The 16,070-nt window shown below is 36.5% G+C and overlaps 1 protein-coding gene across 1 annotated transcript in view; it reads right to left on the reverse strand.

Annotated features, from left to right (window-relative positions):
- The window catches only part of LOC138708762 (uncharacterized), a 182,390-nt gene that overhangs the window by 11,378 nt on the left and 154,942 nt on the right, over positions 1–16,070 (reverse strand). The window contains exon 3 of the mRNA XM_069838918.1: positions 13,523–13,681. Within this exon, the coding sequence (XP_069695019.1) occupies positions 13,523–13,632 (110 nt within the window). The 5' untranslated portion in view covers positions 13,633–13,681. The remainder of the gene's footprint in view (positions 1–13,522; positions 13,682–16,070) is intronic.

Below are 16,070 nucleotides of genomic sequence, written 5' to 3' on the forward strand. Positions count from 1 at the left end.
CATTTCGCCATGCTACAACTCTGTGTGCATAGCAGAGAACACAAACTGGCAAAGTTAAAGTACTTTTTACATTATTTTTTCTAGAATCGTGTTGTATAGTCTAGGAACCGTTATCGACCATTTTATTTTTTTTAACAAATTACCTGTATCAGTTATAAATCTGCCAGACGGAATTTTTAAACGAGTTACACATGAATGGCTAATTGTAAGACATTTCTATAGTAATAATGAATTTATAGAGTCTGAGATGGATGCTTCTTTTTAATGAATACATAACTGACGATGTCATTTTCAGTTTCTTATGTACTGATCTCTGGAAAATAAAGTATTATTATTATTATTATTAATATTATTATTATTATTATTATTATTATTATTATTATTATTATTATTATTATTATTATTATTATTATAGGAAATGCGTGTTATTATTCGGTTGAGAAGCTCTTATCATCCAGTCTGCTGTCCAAAAATCTGAAAGTTAGAATTTATAAAATAGTTATATTACCGGTTCTTCTGTATGGTTGTGAAACTTGGACTCTCACTCTGAGAGAGGAACATAGGTTAAGGGTGTTTGAGAATAAGGTGCTTAGGAAAATATTTGGAGCTAAGCGGGATAAGTTACAGGAGAATGGAGAAAGTTACACAACGCAGAACTGCACGCATTGTATTCTTCACCTGACATAATTAGGAACATTAAATCCAGACGTTTGAGATGGGCAGGGCATGTAGCACGTATGGGCGAATCCAGAAATGCATATAGTGTGTTAGTTGGGAGGCCGGAGGGAAAAAGACCTTTAGGGAGGCCGAGACGTAGATGGGAGGATAATATTAAAATGGATTTGAGGGAGGTGGGATATGATGATAGAGACTGGATTAATCTTGCACAGGATAGGGACCAATGGCGGGCTTATGTGAGGGCGGCAATGAACCTTCGGGTTCCTTAAAAGCCATTTGTAAGTAAGTAAGTAAGTAAAGTATTATTATTAATTATCCTGTTCATTTAGGTATTACAGTAATTTTTGCCTATTGAAGTTGAATATGCCCAATCAGTCCCGCGCAGTGGCGTAGTGGTCTAAGGCATCCCGCCTAGGACTCGCGTTACGGAATACGCTTTGGTTCGAGTCCTCATGGGGGAAGAAATTTTCTCATGAAATTTCGGCCGTTGTATGGGACCGGTGTGCACCCAGCATCGTGATGCATTTGGGAGCTACGATAGATAGCGAAATCCGATTGTGAAAGCCAGCTATAACGGCTGGAGGGATCATCGTGCTAACCACACGATACCTCCATTATGGTTGGATGTTCGTCCACCTCTACTTCGGAATGTGAACGTGAGGCCAGCAGCCGGCTGGTTAGTCTGGGCCCTTCAAGAGCTGTGGCACCACGGATTCTTATTATTATTATTATTATTATTATTATTATTATTATTATTATTATTATTATTATTATTATTATTATTATTATTATTACTATTACTACTACTATTATTATTACTATTATTATTATTATTATTATTATTATTATTATTATTATTATTATTATTATTATTATTCCCAATTATTAAAATGTAATATTCCACATTCATGATTATTAACACACGAAAAAATAATATTTGGGAAAGTGGATTCGGATTTTTCCCAATCAGGATTCTTTCCTTTTGGGAATATGATCATACAGGATATTGGATTAGGGATTTTGTGCAGAAATATGTAGGAACACAATTTCACGTCTGGTGGTTCACGATTTCATAATGCTGATTCTACATAAAACGTGTCGAAAGAATTGAAAATTTAAGAAACAGTGCAATAGAACAATCCGAAAGTTGCACTTCTCACTCCTGTGAGAATTATGAACAAAATGCAACAATTTATTTACAAGCTACGGGGTTTGTTCCTCATGTTCGACATGATACAAGACAAAAAAAAAGAAGGAAAATGGAAGCCAAGACAAATCTTCTGCAGATCAGAATATATCACCACTTTCTCCGCGAGACTTTAGTTTAATTTATAGCGGCTGTCTTGAAATATGCAAATCATGTGATCAGGATCTCCAGCTATAATGAAGACTTTAACATTGGCTGATACTTCTCTTAGGAGTGAAGGTGAAATAATTCAGAGATCAAGCCTTGAAGACGATGATGATGATGATCAGTATGATACGCCTTTAAAAACTGCAAAGTCATCGCACTATTTAATAGTTATATTCGGGTCTCGAATATAGAACACAAAGTAACAGACACTGAATCGCTAACTGATAATTTGACTTCAACAAGAACACATAAGTTTTATCACTGAATAGAATATTTGACATGCAACTCAAAGTTCAGAACTAGTTTTATATCTCATGCTAATTTTTTTCCGAAAGACGCAAACCTGTTGAATTGATGACAAGAATTCGGAGATAAGAAGGGGAAGTCCTATGTCCTTGTCAAAGTTAAAATGATCTAGTTATAGGAATACGTGTATACTCACGTGCTTGTATACTGCTGTTTTATAGGGCCTATCTACTCTATGGCGTTTCAGAGTTTTAAAGAGCTATGATACAAAATACACATCAGAGTTTTTCTCGCTCTGACGTCAGAACACTTCTCGAGACTTCCGTAATGTGGGAATGTGTACAATATCAGACTTCCATCCAAGACAGTACAGGATGTCACATTCATAACATTCAAACACTCGTGTCCCAGTCTGGATTGTAGCTCATGATTGTGACTTTCATACACAGCGTTAAAGCCATGATTTTAACTTCATGTATCTATATATAATTTGAACTGGTAATGGATATTAGGACGGGAAAAAGGCTGAACGGATTTTAATAAATGACCCCTCATTTTGAAGCTTGGAACTCAAAGTTTTTCAGAAAAATAGTAGTTTTCAGTGAAATGTCAATTTTTCAACATAATTTTCCTATTTTCCAAAATCCATCTGTCGTCAGTTTTGAGAACTACCTAATAGCATTCACGGCCGACTTGATATTCCCTTCGCTTTTTTGTAAAGGAGAAGCGAAGCGAGCATCAAGTCGGACGTGTTGCATTCCAGAATAAAACAAAACACACACTACAGTAAACAATATTACACGAAGGCCATGATCTGCAAGAATGCCGACATATTTAGAGCTCAAATTAAATTGGTTATTAAAAACTTAACTTACTGAAAATAACTTAAAGGTTCGATTCTGTGGTGTGTAATTTTCTGGGTACAGCTGTGTATTGGACATTAAAAACTACAAAACTTGAGGTGGTTTGATGACATTATTACCATTAGAAATGAAATATTATTGTAGTTAATGCCATGATGTGACTATTTTTCATTAATTATACATAGTAATGCTATATTGATGATATGAAAGTGAAACGTTTTGGGGTTATATAAATAGATGTAGAGAATAACTTAAATTAGATTTTGATTTCTATATTTTACTGAGTGGCGGCTATATAGTATATGTTACTGAAAGCTATAAAACTTACGTAAGATAATAATATTATTAAAAATCAAATATTTTTATAGTTATTAATCAAGTGGGGTTGGGTTTTTTCATGTATTTAATGGCGGTGTGGTGTAGATATTTATATGCGTGGTTCTCTTCAGTATTGGCTCGAGAGAGAGTATCTTTCATTATTATGGAAGCAAATAACTTTCAGAATGTCTGGTATTCTTCATTGAAAATAAATCTCAAAAATGTTTATTTGAACGTCTAATGAACTTAGTTTGCAGCATTTGCTGCACAAGCCACTAGTTTATTATAATACGAAAGACTGGAGAATGCTGGGTTTGCAGTGAAAAGCTGCTCTTCGCCAAAAAACTACGATCCAGAGCTGCGTTCGGGCACGGGTTCGATTTCAGTTTGGGCTGGTTTCTGGTTGGGTTTTTTTCGAGGTTTTTCTCAACAGTAAGGCGAATGCCAGGTAATCTATGGCGAATCCTCGCTTCATCTCGCCAAATACCATTTCGCTATCACCAATTCTATCAACGCTAAATAACCTAGTAGTTGATACAGCGTCGTTAAATGACTACCCAATTTTAAAAAAATCCGAAAAGTTTGGGTAATAAGTATCAACATAGAGGTCCAGTTGTGTGAATTATCCGGCATAATAGATCTCATTCATTCATTCATTCATTCATTCAATCATTCATTCATTCATTTATTATATTCCATAGACCTTACATGAGCAATGAAGCTTTAAGATGTGGAACAAGTCAAAATTTTACAATATCACAATTACAATTTTTATAAATTTTTACAGTTTTACAATTTAGTAATTTCCTACAATTTTTACAATTTTGTGCAATTTTTTACAATATTTTGGCGAGATGTAGTGAGATGAGGTGAGGTCCGAGGATTCGCCAAAATATTACCCGGAATTTGCCTTTTGGTTGGGGAAAACCTCGGAAAAATCCAACCAGGTAATCAAATCAAAGGGGTTGATGCCGAGGACTCGCCATAGACCATCCGGCTTCAGTCCCACGGCTGTGGAAAACCTCGGAAGAAACCTAAGACCAAAGGGGGATCCAACCGAAGCCCGAACGCAGCTCCTACAGATAAGACCACCTTTCAGGTCTTGGCAAACACACTATGATTCCAGAATGTACAGTAAGAAGCAAATTTTGAACACGAAAACTCAAAATAAATCAACTGAACATACAGTCATTACCGCGAAAGGCTGAAAATTCATACGAAACCAGTTACATATATCTGGAGTTGAGAAACGCAGATAAGCAGCGTTCACAGGTTGGATTTATAGTAAAGCGATCTTCTCTGTGTGCATAAAGACGGAACGTTTACTCTCATTTCGTATTCACGGAGCGCAATGTATTGCGAAACAGCAGTCATTTGTTCAAGGAGACCAGTTCCAAAAATCTTGGTTACCTTAACAACGTGAGGCAACATGATGTTTTTATACCTCACTGCAACTGTTGCTGTAACATTGGCTCCAGTTACAAAACTGGAGTAATTACTATAGTTCTCTACAATGTACGCCATGGTTTGTATTGTTTTTGCTCAAGGATGTGTAAATAATAATCTTGTTTGACATTATTCAATCACGGTATAGTACACACATTTTGTACTTCTACTATAGCCTACACAAGTTTTTTTGTGCGAGATCGTGCGTATTTGCTTGGTTTCTGCACAAAACCAATCCGCGGAAAGTCTTAAATTCCACATTCAGTTTTCCCAACCTAACACACATAACAATTTCCCTCTTCTTACCGCTTAAGTGACATATTGATTTTACCGCTTTAGGCTTTTAACATATTATTTTTAGACACGTTCAATATAGTAATAATTATAAATTGGAAAATTACCACTGCAATTTCACCTAAATTGCACTGTTAATTATTGTTTTTAAATATTTGCAAAAATTAAGTAAACTCTACAACTCCACTAAAGTTACTGCATTCGTGATGCAAGTAACATTAAGGAAGCCGTGAAAAAATCAACAAGATTCCAGATGACGATGTTATTACTGCAATATGTTACATAAATAATATTGTTAAAATATTAAAATGAAAAATAAATCATTACATAACATTACCGTTTGTTTTAAGTTCGCATTTATAGACTGGGGGGAAAAAAAAAGACAGACGTATATCACGGCCTGCTGGAATATAGTAAACACAGAAAACATTTTATAGCAACAATGTTGAAGATAGATATTTTAGTTTTTAAAAGTTGCCGTCATTGAACAGAAACCAAGATGGAGATTTCATTGCAACTAATTAGAAATTCGTCTTTCAGGTATGTAATAAACGATCTTCGCACAAAATAATGTACGATACACGAGCGGTATGTTTGTTTTCATGTTCTCGGAAATTAAAAAAGCTCAACTACGTTTCGCTTTTTCAATCTTTTCCTCGAACATGAAAACATCAACATACCGCTCTTGTAACGCATATTACTATTATACGAAAGTGCGGAATGATAGGTTGCCTGGCAACAGAACTGACATTGGAAGTACGATTTCCTACATTCAGTGGAGACACATTACACTCTTTTCTCCTAAATGAAATATGAAACGCTTCACATTTACTCGTATATGAAGGACAGAATTAGAATAGATTACCCACCAATTTAAATGAAATCAGAAAACATAATTTCAACCACGCTAAAAAAGTATCATGTTCTCTCTCATATCTTCCAGCAGATTTTTCAGGCAACAGCTCTCTTGAAGATACTGTATATTCAGCATTGCTGCCACGTCTGGTGTTGTGCCCATAAACTTTTAGTCTTCCTTCTCGTCTTCAAAATCCATAATTCAGAACGACTTAAATATACAAAATGTCGTCGAAACTGAATAGCTGTTTATATCAACAATGGATCTATACATATGAAATCGATCAGTAAAAAACCTCGCATTTTTTGTACTCTAATTTTTTCCCTATTTTTTCAAGGTGCTGAGGAGAGTGCATTTGCAAAAATATATTATCAAAAGACAAACGGTTTTCATATTGTTGAGCGACAAATTTAGCGTATTTTATAAAAACAAGCCTCTTTCATCGCTCAGAACTCTGGAACCATTTACTGCAGAACATTGAACGAGAGCTCATTTTGAAGCTGACATTTGGTAGGTTATGATAAGAAGTAATCCTTATTTTTATTGTATACAGAGAGAGATAATCTGATTTTACTTACTTTTAGGCTTTTTGCCCATTTGTAAAAATGTAAAAAAATATTGAGAAAAAACCTTGCATTATTAAGAGGGATTCGGCATTGTTTGCTTAGTGTCACGGCAACAAGTTTCGAGGGTATTAAATAAATTATTTTCATACGCCTAGACTTGAACGGCGCAGTACCGCTCGCACTGGCCGAGAGCTGAAGATAAGCGAATGTTGGGTGTCATTTTACTCCTGTGTTTATGAAAACTTGTGATAAAGCTAGCCCAGCTATGCGCTACTAGACAAAACATCACGTGTTTGTCTCCTGACCTTGCTTGTCTCGGCTAGCTCCCGCCTCACAGTCAGCTGGTTAGTTCACGCGTGTACTATTTATTTTCTTTATTTGATATTTTCAATACTTTCTTATCAACGGTGTACCAGTAAAAAAAAGTGTTTATTTGTACTTTCAATGCGGAATCTAACCATATAGTTTAAAAATATTTTTTCGTGGGCAAAGGTGTCTTAATTAAGAAAAATGTAAATTTCTCCATTTCCATAAAAAAGTAAGAAAAACTGTTTACATGTAAATATAAACTTTAACTTTTCAGCATCAAAATAAACCATGCTTTTGAACATTGGGTGAAAGGGTTTCGGAGCCACAACAGTTTAAAGTTGCTAATTTTATGAAAATACGACAAATTTAAATATTTTTAATTTAAACACTATGAAGTTCTGATGCCTCAAACTTTGCACAAAGCATTGTATCACAGTTGTCTACGGAAAGAAAAAGTTTCATTGTATTTAAAAATTGCAAGGTCAATTTTCTCTATATTTCGGTCGATTTGAGATGGAATAGACCATATACATCCACACACAAACGTCATATATACTTTTATTTCTATACAACAGTCCACTTGCGATATCTGCAGGATTTACGTCATCGTCTCCAACAAACGCGATAACCAGTCACGCCAATCACCCTGACTGACAGCAAAAAAATACCTTCTTCTTGAATCTTCTCTTAGCTATAGGACTCCAGAAAGCTTTACTTCTATCTAGCTAACTCAGACGAGCCTTCTCTTGAGAGTTTAACAGCTAAGGCCCAATTATATAAAACTCCCTGACTAAAGATCAACTTTGAACGAAGATCGAAAAGTAATCCGAGTTCAGACACTTCTTCTTTTGTATAAAACTTTTCTGCGATCAAATTACCTTGGTTCAAATGCAATCTAAGTTCACGTGAAAAGGATTTGGCAACATCGCATAAACAGGTGAAATACGTGATGCGCGGACCATGTTATACAGGTTTGTTCAGTGTTGCCAACCTAGCGATTTTAACTCTTTTTCAACAACAATTTCTTTTAACTTTTATATTGCTTAAATAGGGATTTAGTGACCTTTTTAGCACCCCATAGTGACAAAATTTAATCTTTCTTTGTTGATAATGAGAAATCTAGCGACTTTACAACTACTTTTTGGCGACTTTCCGTATTACACTCTGTTGGAGACACTGGTTTTTTTTTTTCAATATAAATAATGGCGGACAATAAGAAGAAGGTTGACTGTTCTCCAAGTTGTTATCATGTTATGGTGTTTGATACTGCTAAACATAATAAAGCTTTATAAAACGACAATTTTCGTTTAGTAATACAGTTAATTGAACATTTATGAATGTACCTATCATATCCATTAATAATTGATGGTTGTTATAAACATAATATAATTATAGGTTATGTTATTTGATACTGCTGAACACGATAGAGCCTTATAAAATATAACAATGTTTGTGTATTAAGGCAAGAAATTGAAAGAAATATATATAAATGTACCTAACATATCTATTAATATTAATAATAATGGATATTTTATTTGCACAATCTGTCACTCGTATATTTCAAACAGAAAAGAAATAACTGAACTTGGATCATCTAACTTAATCGGAGAAATTTCTTCAGTCAAAGTTGACTTTAGTTTGAGACAAATTAATCTCAGATTAGACTTTATACAACACAAAATTCCAAGTTCAGCTGAAACAAGGATCAATTTAACCTCTGATCTAAGATTAAATGGTTTATACAATTAGGCCTAAATATTCTATCCCTTTTCAACTTAATCCGGCTTGCCCTGGGACTCGTTCTCAGTCACTCTCCATGCTTATGTGAACGGTTATTGTGGGCAAGCGGGAATCTTGATTCGGTAGCTAGAGGTTGCCGACCTTTTTCTGCGGTTAATCATTTCGCAAAAAAATACTCCTACGAGAGTCGACAGCAGGAGTGCACTTGCACCTCTAGACAACTATCTTACACGATGCGCTCTCCTCTACCAGCAAAACAAATTGATTGTCAGTATTCTTAAGATTCCTTACACATCCAGGTCTACTGCCACGTGAATCACTGGAGAGAAACAGACATTTACAAAATCATCATCATGAGATCCCGGACGTTCAGGCATTTTTAACCTTAAAATAGCCAGGCAAAAATGGCAATTAAAAACGTAAATAATGGCATTGTAAATATAGAAAAAGCACAAGGCAGTGGCGGCTCCTGCGTATTTCTTAAGAGGAGGAAAGAAGGTAACAGGACGAAATGACACCTTCTTGAATGAAACATGCTACAAATTAGCCTACATGCACACATGTAAGACCAGGTAGTGTTTGGGTTGGTCTTCCCTTCTGTATAGCAATAATCTGTTCTTGTAAACTAAGTTTCCTAAATTTTCCAAAATATATAATGTTGTCACTTCCGTTCATTGTTGAATAATTGCACAAATTAACAATTACAAGGAAATTCACAACCTCGCAGCATTTTTCACGCACACTACAGCATCACACGTGTTGGAAGAGACTAGCTACTAACTCGTAATCGGAACCGTTTTACGGAAAAGGGAATGAGAAATAATCTGAGGAAAGCGGGAATACTGCACCCACTCACGTGGTCTTTGTTGCCACATGTACATTTTACAAGTTGAGTATCACATGCTTTTGAAGAATGTCAGTTCTTGTAAAGTCATACTATCATTATTGTTCAAAGCTGCCGGTGGCCAATTAATTTTTAAAGTTAAAAATGTAGTTTGGAGTACTACTTTCTCTTTCAAATATATTTGTACAAAACTGACAACTTGGCTGTTGCCCTGTCTAGTACACAATGAATGGAAGTGAATTTCAGGGGCCAAAAAGATCTGCGATACTAACGTAGAACTACTTATTGTGCCTCCTCCTAGATGTGTTATAGTCTGGTTGAATGCAGCATCGTTAGATGGCAGCGGTAGCGAGCTTGCTGCACGACCAGTCGGTTTCTATTTCCCGCCCATGCGCTGATTCAGAGGAGGATCTCCTCCCTCTCCGTTCATTTAACCGCTTTAAAACTCTGCTTCTTTCTCTGGCCGCTAGTGCGCTGTTGTCTATGTGTGTTATCTGCAGTAAGGGAGGAATGGATTGGCTTTCCTCCACACAAACAATCTCTCATCTTTCTCACTGTTTTCTACAGCACATGAGCGCGCATCGTTTAAAACTTGATCAACCGAGGTTTTCTTATAGCTGTGAACTTAAAAATTACCGAATCTTCTTTGAATTTCAAGGCACATATTTTATTTGGTATTTACTTTCAAAACAAGAAAAATGTGAGGAGGACGTTCCTCCCTTCCCTCCCCCGAGGAACCGCCACTGGCACAAGGGGCACGCAAAGAACGTAATTTTTTTAGTTGGTTATTTAACGACGCTGTATCAATTACTAGGTTATTTAGCGTCGATGAAATTGGTGATAGCGAGATGGTGTTTGTCGAGATGAGGGCAACGATTCGCCATAGATTACCTGGCATTCACTTTACGGTTTGGGAAAATCTCGGAAAAACCTAACCTGGAATCAGCCCAATCGGGGATCGAACCCGCGCCCGAGCGCAACTTCAGACCGGCAGGCAAGCGCCTTAACCGACCGCACCATGCTGGTGGCTCATTGTCAGTTTATGAAAAGGCATAATATGCAGTATGTTATCACTAGACCTCGAATTTTTAGGTATTTAAAAACTAACTTTTAGACACCTCAAATACGATTTATCAAAAGACACCAAAAACATAGATTTAAGTGTCTAAAAATACAATTTCAAGTTAAAAATACTTTTTATGCAGTTAAAATGTAATTTCTATCCACACAAATTACAGTAACTATAAAAATGCAATTAATTAGTGATTACTAAGCATTACGGTATACAGTGACAAAAACAGTAAAAAAATATTGCGGTTAGAAACTTTATTTTTGTTAAGTCTTAAATTATGAATACCGGTACGTAATTTTTATTTTTATTTTTCTTCCTAACGACCTCGAAATTTTGCTCAAATGAAGTCAATACTATCAAGTATTTTTAGGTAAAAGATAAAAAAGAAATCATTTTGATATATATTTGGTCAATCCTTAGATCCTTCCTCTGAAACATATGAGGAGCAAATTTTCAAAACCTGGCATGACCATTTTCTGAAATAAACTTCAAAAACTTACGTGTTTGCAATTAACAAAATATTTTTCTGTAGTGAAATATTAAAGATTATATTTTCTGCTATAGGTTCTTATAAAATTTCACCATAGAAAAAATTCGTTCGGTACAGAGACACATTGTACTGTATGTAGCATTTTCTGAAATGTGACATGTCAGATTTTGAAAGTTTGCTCCTAATATATCAACCCAGTAATAAAAGGAATTCTGCTAAACATGTGAGCTCTAATCGTCACATATTAAACAACACAATCACCATCTCGTCATTAAATTCCGGAAATCTTGGCCGTTACACCGTTTTCCATCTCCGCGTCTAATGGATGTAACGACGTCTGCCTATACTTGTTTTTTTTTTTTTAAGATGGGACATGACAGTTAAGTGGCCGAGCTTGGAACTAAAGTGCTATGTTGCCAATATGGACTACCACGCTTCCAGCAGAAGGAAGCTAGCAATTGTCGTTAAGATGGCTGATGTTAAAACATTAATTGAAAATTGACGCGGAGGTAAGAAAACAATACAAAAATCGACATAGAATTAAAGACGAAATGTGCCAATGCTAACACTGTGTCTCTAAGAGAGCACTCCCCCGGACAGCTAGCAATTTTGCGTGCGAACGACGCTGGTGCTGCTACCGACGCGGCCGGTGTGGAGATACTCGCGAAACAAACTGTAATCAGCTGCAATGTATATTGTTGCTGAGCTAGTTAATTACTTACTTACTTACTTACTTACTTACTTACTTACTGGCTTTTAAGGAACCCGGAGGTTCATTGCCGCCCTCACATAAGTCCGCCATCGGTCCCTGTGCAAGATTAATCCAGTCTCTATCATCATATCTCACCTCCCTCAAATACATTTTAATATTATCGTCCCATTTACGTCTCGGCCTCCCCAAAGGTCTTTTTCCCTCCGGTCTCCCAAATAACACTCTATATGCATTTCTGGATTCGCCCATACGTGCTACATGCCCTGCCCATCTCAAACGTCTGGATTTAATGTTCCTAATTATGTCAGGTGAAGAATACAATGCGTGCAGTTCTGCGTTGTGTAACTTTCTCCATTCTCCTGTAACTTCATCCCTCTTAGCCCCAAATATTTTCCTAAGAACCTTATTCTCAAACACCCTTAACCTATGTTCCTCTCTCGGAATGAGAGTCCAAGTTTCACAACCATACAGAACAACCGGTAATATAACTGTTTTATAGATTCTAACTTTCAGATTTTTTGACAGCAGACTAGATGATAAAAGCTTCTCAACCAAATAATAACAGGCATTTCCCATATTTATTCTGCGTTTAATTTCCTCCCGAGTGTCATTTATATTTGTTACTGTTGCTCCAAGATATTTGAACTTCTTCACCTCTTCAAAAGATAAATCTCCAATTTTTATATTTCCATGAGCTAGTTAATAGTTTTATTAATTAGTACTGTGTTAAAATGTCAGGGTGTATGTGTGCTGTTTATAATTGTGACAATTGCAGCATTACAAATTGCTCCAAATCGTACTTTCGATTTCCGACAGTTCATAAAAAGTGAGTCAACAAAATTCGCTATTAGGCCTAATGCCTTTGTCTCTGTGTTGATAGAACAATAAAAATTAGCTTTTTTATTTAGGCCTAATAAATGAATAGAAGTTAAAATATATTGGAAATTTTAAGGTTTTAGCAAATTAAGTTTCATTGTTGTCTAATGTCTTTATTAATAATTATTACAAGCCATCAGAATACTACCATTTTTCCATTTTGAATCTTGCGTACACTACTTTTAACACTTGAATATAATTAATTGATTAACTAGTGGACTTACACCTGTAAGCCGGACAAATCTTACATAATTAACACGAGTAAGTCCGCTAGTTAATCAATTAATTACTACCATATATTTATTTTTGCAGTTGTCAGCAATGGGTATATAAAGTATTATTGTAAATTCATTCCTAATATCAGAACTGATTTTGTCTCACTAAAGCAAAGAAAAAATATGTAACAATTATTAATAATTACGGAAAGTAATATGAAGTATGCAATATTCTCATAATATGCAGCTCTGATATAAGTTAATAATTTTACATTAAATACTATTCAGCATTTCTTAAGTGTTTCATATATAATTCCACATTAGTAACTCACGTTTCAAACAATAGTCCGAATCCCGCTATGTTAATATTTATATATGTGGACGTAATTCTATCCCGCTCCGCTAGATGTCAGGTCCGCGATATTTCGCACTCACGCCAATGCTGCTAGTATACAGCTGTCCGGTATTATTATAGTAAGGTATTTGCCTCAACCGTTGTTACCATAGCAACAGACCTACATGCTATGCGACATTCAGTTGTTTTTCCTATAGCAACGCTCCTGTCATGTCCCATCTTAAAAAAAAAAAAAACAAGTATAGTCGTTAACCTGGAAATCTATGATGATGGGAGAGATGAACTCACGTGTTGGGAGACTCAAGGTCCTGGTGGGTGACAGCCAGGAGTACGCCGGGTTGCGGCAGCAGCAGGAGCAGCAGCAGGGGCAGCGCGCAGCCCCCAGGCGCGGCGGTCATGGCTTCCTACTGCGACCCCGCAGTTCCCTCTCCGTCCGACGGCATCACCCTGTAACACGTTATCACACGCTGTAACTCACACAACTTGAAACTGACTAGACAAACTTCAGTTCAGCTCCGATTGTCTTTTAATGTGTGTTCCTATTTCGATAAGGCTGTCTGTTCATTAACAAAGATGGTTTTTGTTGTTTAGTCCGAAGACAAATCTGCACCCACAAGTGACACCAACAAGATATCACTCATGAGTAGGGGTCGGATGTTGATGACCTAAAAATCTACTTAAAATAATCATTAAAATCCCCTTAAACCAATGTTGGGCATTCCTGCGGCATTGCCGCAGTGACGTCAAACCTCAGCGAAGCATCAAACTTACCCCCTACCTTCCCCTTCCCCCACTCCACGAAAATACTGCGCGTGTACATGGCGGATTATACTAGACTGCTGTACTTCGGAGCTTCATTAGTGATACAATGTCTTTCGCAGAATCATATGAATCGAAAGGATATCACACTTACAAGAAAGGCGGTTCTTTCATTTCTCATGTTTAGAATTAGTTACAAATATTCAGGACGCGAACTTAAATATGTACATTCTTAAAATAGATCATCTGTCATACGAGTTCAAAGAACACAGATTCAGTGATTTTCAAAGGATGGAGAAAGATTTCAATATTTTTGCCACTCCTTTTCCTGTTTAAATTGAAAATGTTATCCCAGAATTGCAGTTAGAGGTACTGGATTTGCAGAATGATGGCTTCTTGAAAGCAGAATGTGAAGGTCTACTGGGGACTAAAATTTTTTAAAAGATGTCCAGTACTACATATCCACTGCTTAGACAGTTTGCTTCAAAAATAATGAGTACCGTCATTTCCCATAACTATGGTCCTGGAACATGACTATTGTCCACGATACAACTATTCAAATTTTGTACTCCTCGTTTATCTATATTTTTGCTGTACTGTAGTTTGAATTCAAGTCACTGCAGCTATCTACGAACGGTCTATGTTACTTCTACAATGATCTTTGAATGGTTGTATCGTGGACCATAGTTGTGTTCCAGGACCATAGTTATGGGAAATGACGGTATGTATTCATCAACCTACCAGTGCGAACAGCTGTTTTCTAAAATGAAATTTATAAAGTCCAGCCACAGTTTCCGCTTAAGCGATGCTCATCTCCTTGCGCAACTGAAAATAGCATGCACAGATATAAATCCCAATTTCCAAGAAATTGCTTTGAAACATGATTAATTAAATATCACGTGAATGGACTATTCTAATTACATATGGCAGGTAGGAGTGTAGTGTCGCAACTGTCTGTAAATCCGTCACTGCACTGTAGAGTGCAACCCCTCCCACAGTATGTAGTTGCTATTTAAATCCTGTCTTGTGGGTTGCGTTCATTTAGCCCACCACTGTCTTAAAGTAACGGAAATATGACATAAAATTTAAAGAAAAAGACATTTAAATATTATTCACCGTACTCGCACCACAACTTCTTAAAAATTAGTCACCTTGTTTCAATGACTGCCCTGCAAATCTCGGAGAGAGGAGGCAACTTCCTGGAATTTGACTGAGATAAAGGAAAAGAGCATGCAAAATGAGGGTTTTAAGGGAAAAAATATAGATTTTAATGAGGGTTTACAATGTGTTTCAATCTATGGTGGTCCATGTCAGTGCCTTCATTATCCGTCTCCTCTTCCTTCCGTTCTTCACTTTTGTTACCAGATCTTTCAGACTGGGGAGTGTGAATGACAAAACAAATTGTGGGCGCAGCGTGCATTCTTGCAATCTTTGTGTTAAAAGTACTGTTTCTTCCCTTCCATGGGGACACAACGTCCTGTCCAGGATACGATGAAAGTTTCTGCCTTTCCAAACATAAATTCTAAAGACACCCTCGTACCGACAAAAGAACAGTAGCGGTCAGAGCACTCACTTAAACTAAGCTGTTGTCAAGCATTTTATATTACTTCCGTTGTGTGAAGTGAAGCCTTCAGTAAAATGAGGGATGGACTTTAGAGTCTGTTCCAAACTATAAAAATCAAGCTTCACTGCTATTCACTTATTCAGTAGGTAATCAGTACTGGCCTATTTGCTTAGAAAAAGATTTAACAGACCTATCGGGTCCACACCTGTGGAGTAACGGTCAGCGCGTCTGGCCGCGAAACCAGGTGGCCCGGGTTCGATTCCCGGTCGGGGCAAGTTACCTGGTTGAGGTTTTTTCCGGGGTTTTCCCTCAACCCGATATGAGCAAATGCTGGGTAACTTTCGGTGCTGGACTCCGGACTCATTTCACCGGCATTATCACCTTCATCTCATTCAGACGCTAAATAACCTAAGCTGTTGATAAAGCGTCGTAAAATAACCTATTAAAATAAAAAAAACAAACCTATCGGTAAAAAAAGAAAGTAAAATGCATTACAAATGATCTAAAAGTTAT

The sequence above is a fragment of the Periplaneta americana genome, chromosome 11 (assembly GCF_040183065.1).
Source record: "Periplaneta americana isolate PAMFEO1 chromosome 11, P.americana_PAMFEO1_priV1, whole genome shotgun sequence".
Classification (NCBI taxonomy): domain Eukaryota; kingdom Metazoa; phylum Arthropoda; class Insecta; order Blattodea; family Blattidae; genus Periplaneta; species Periplaneta americana.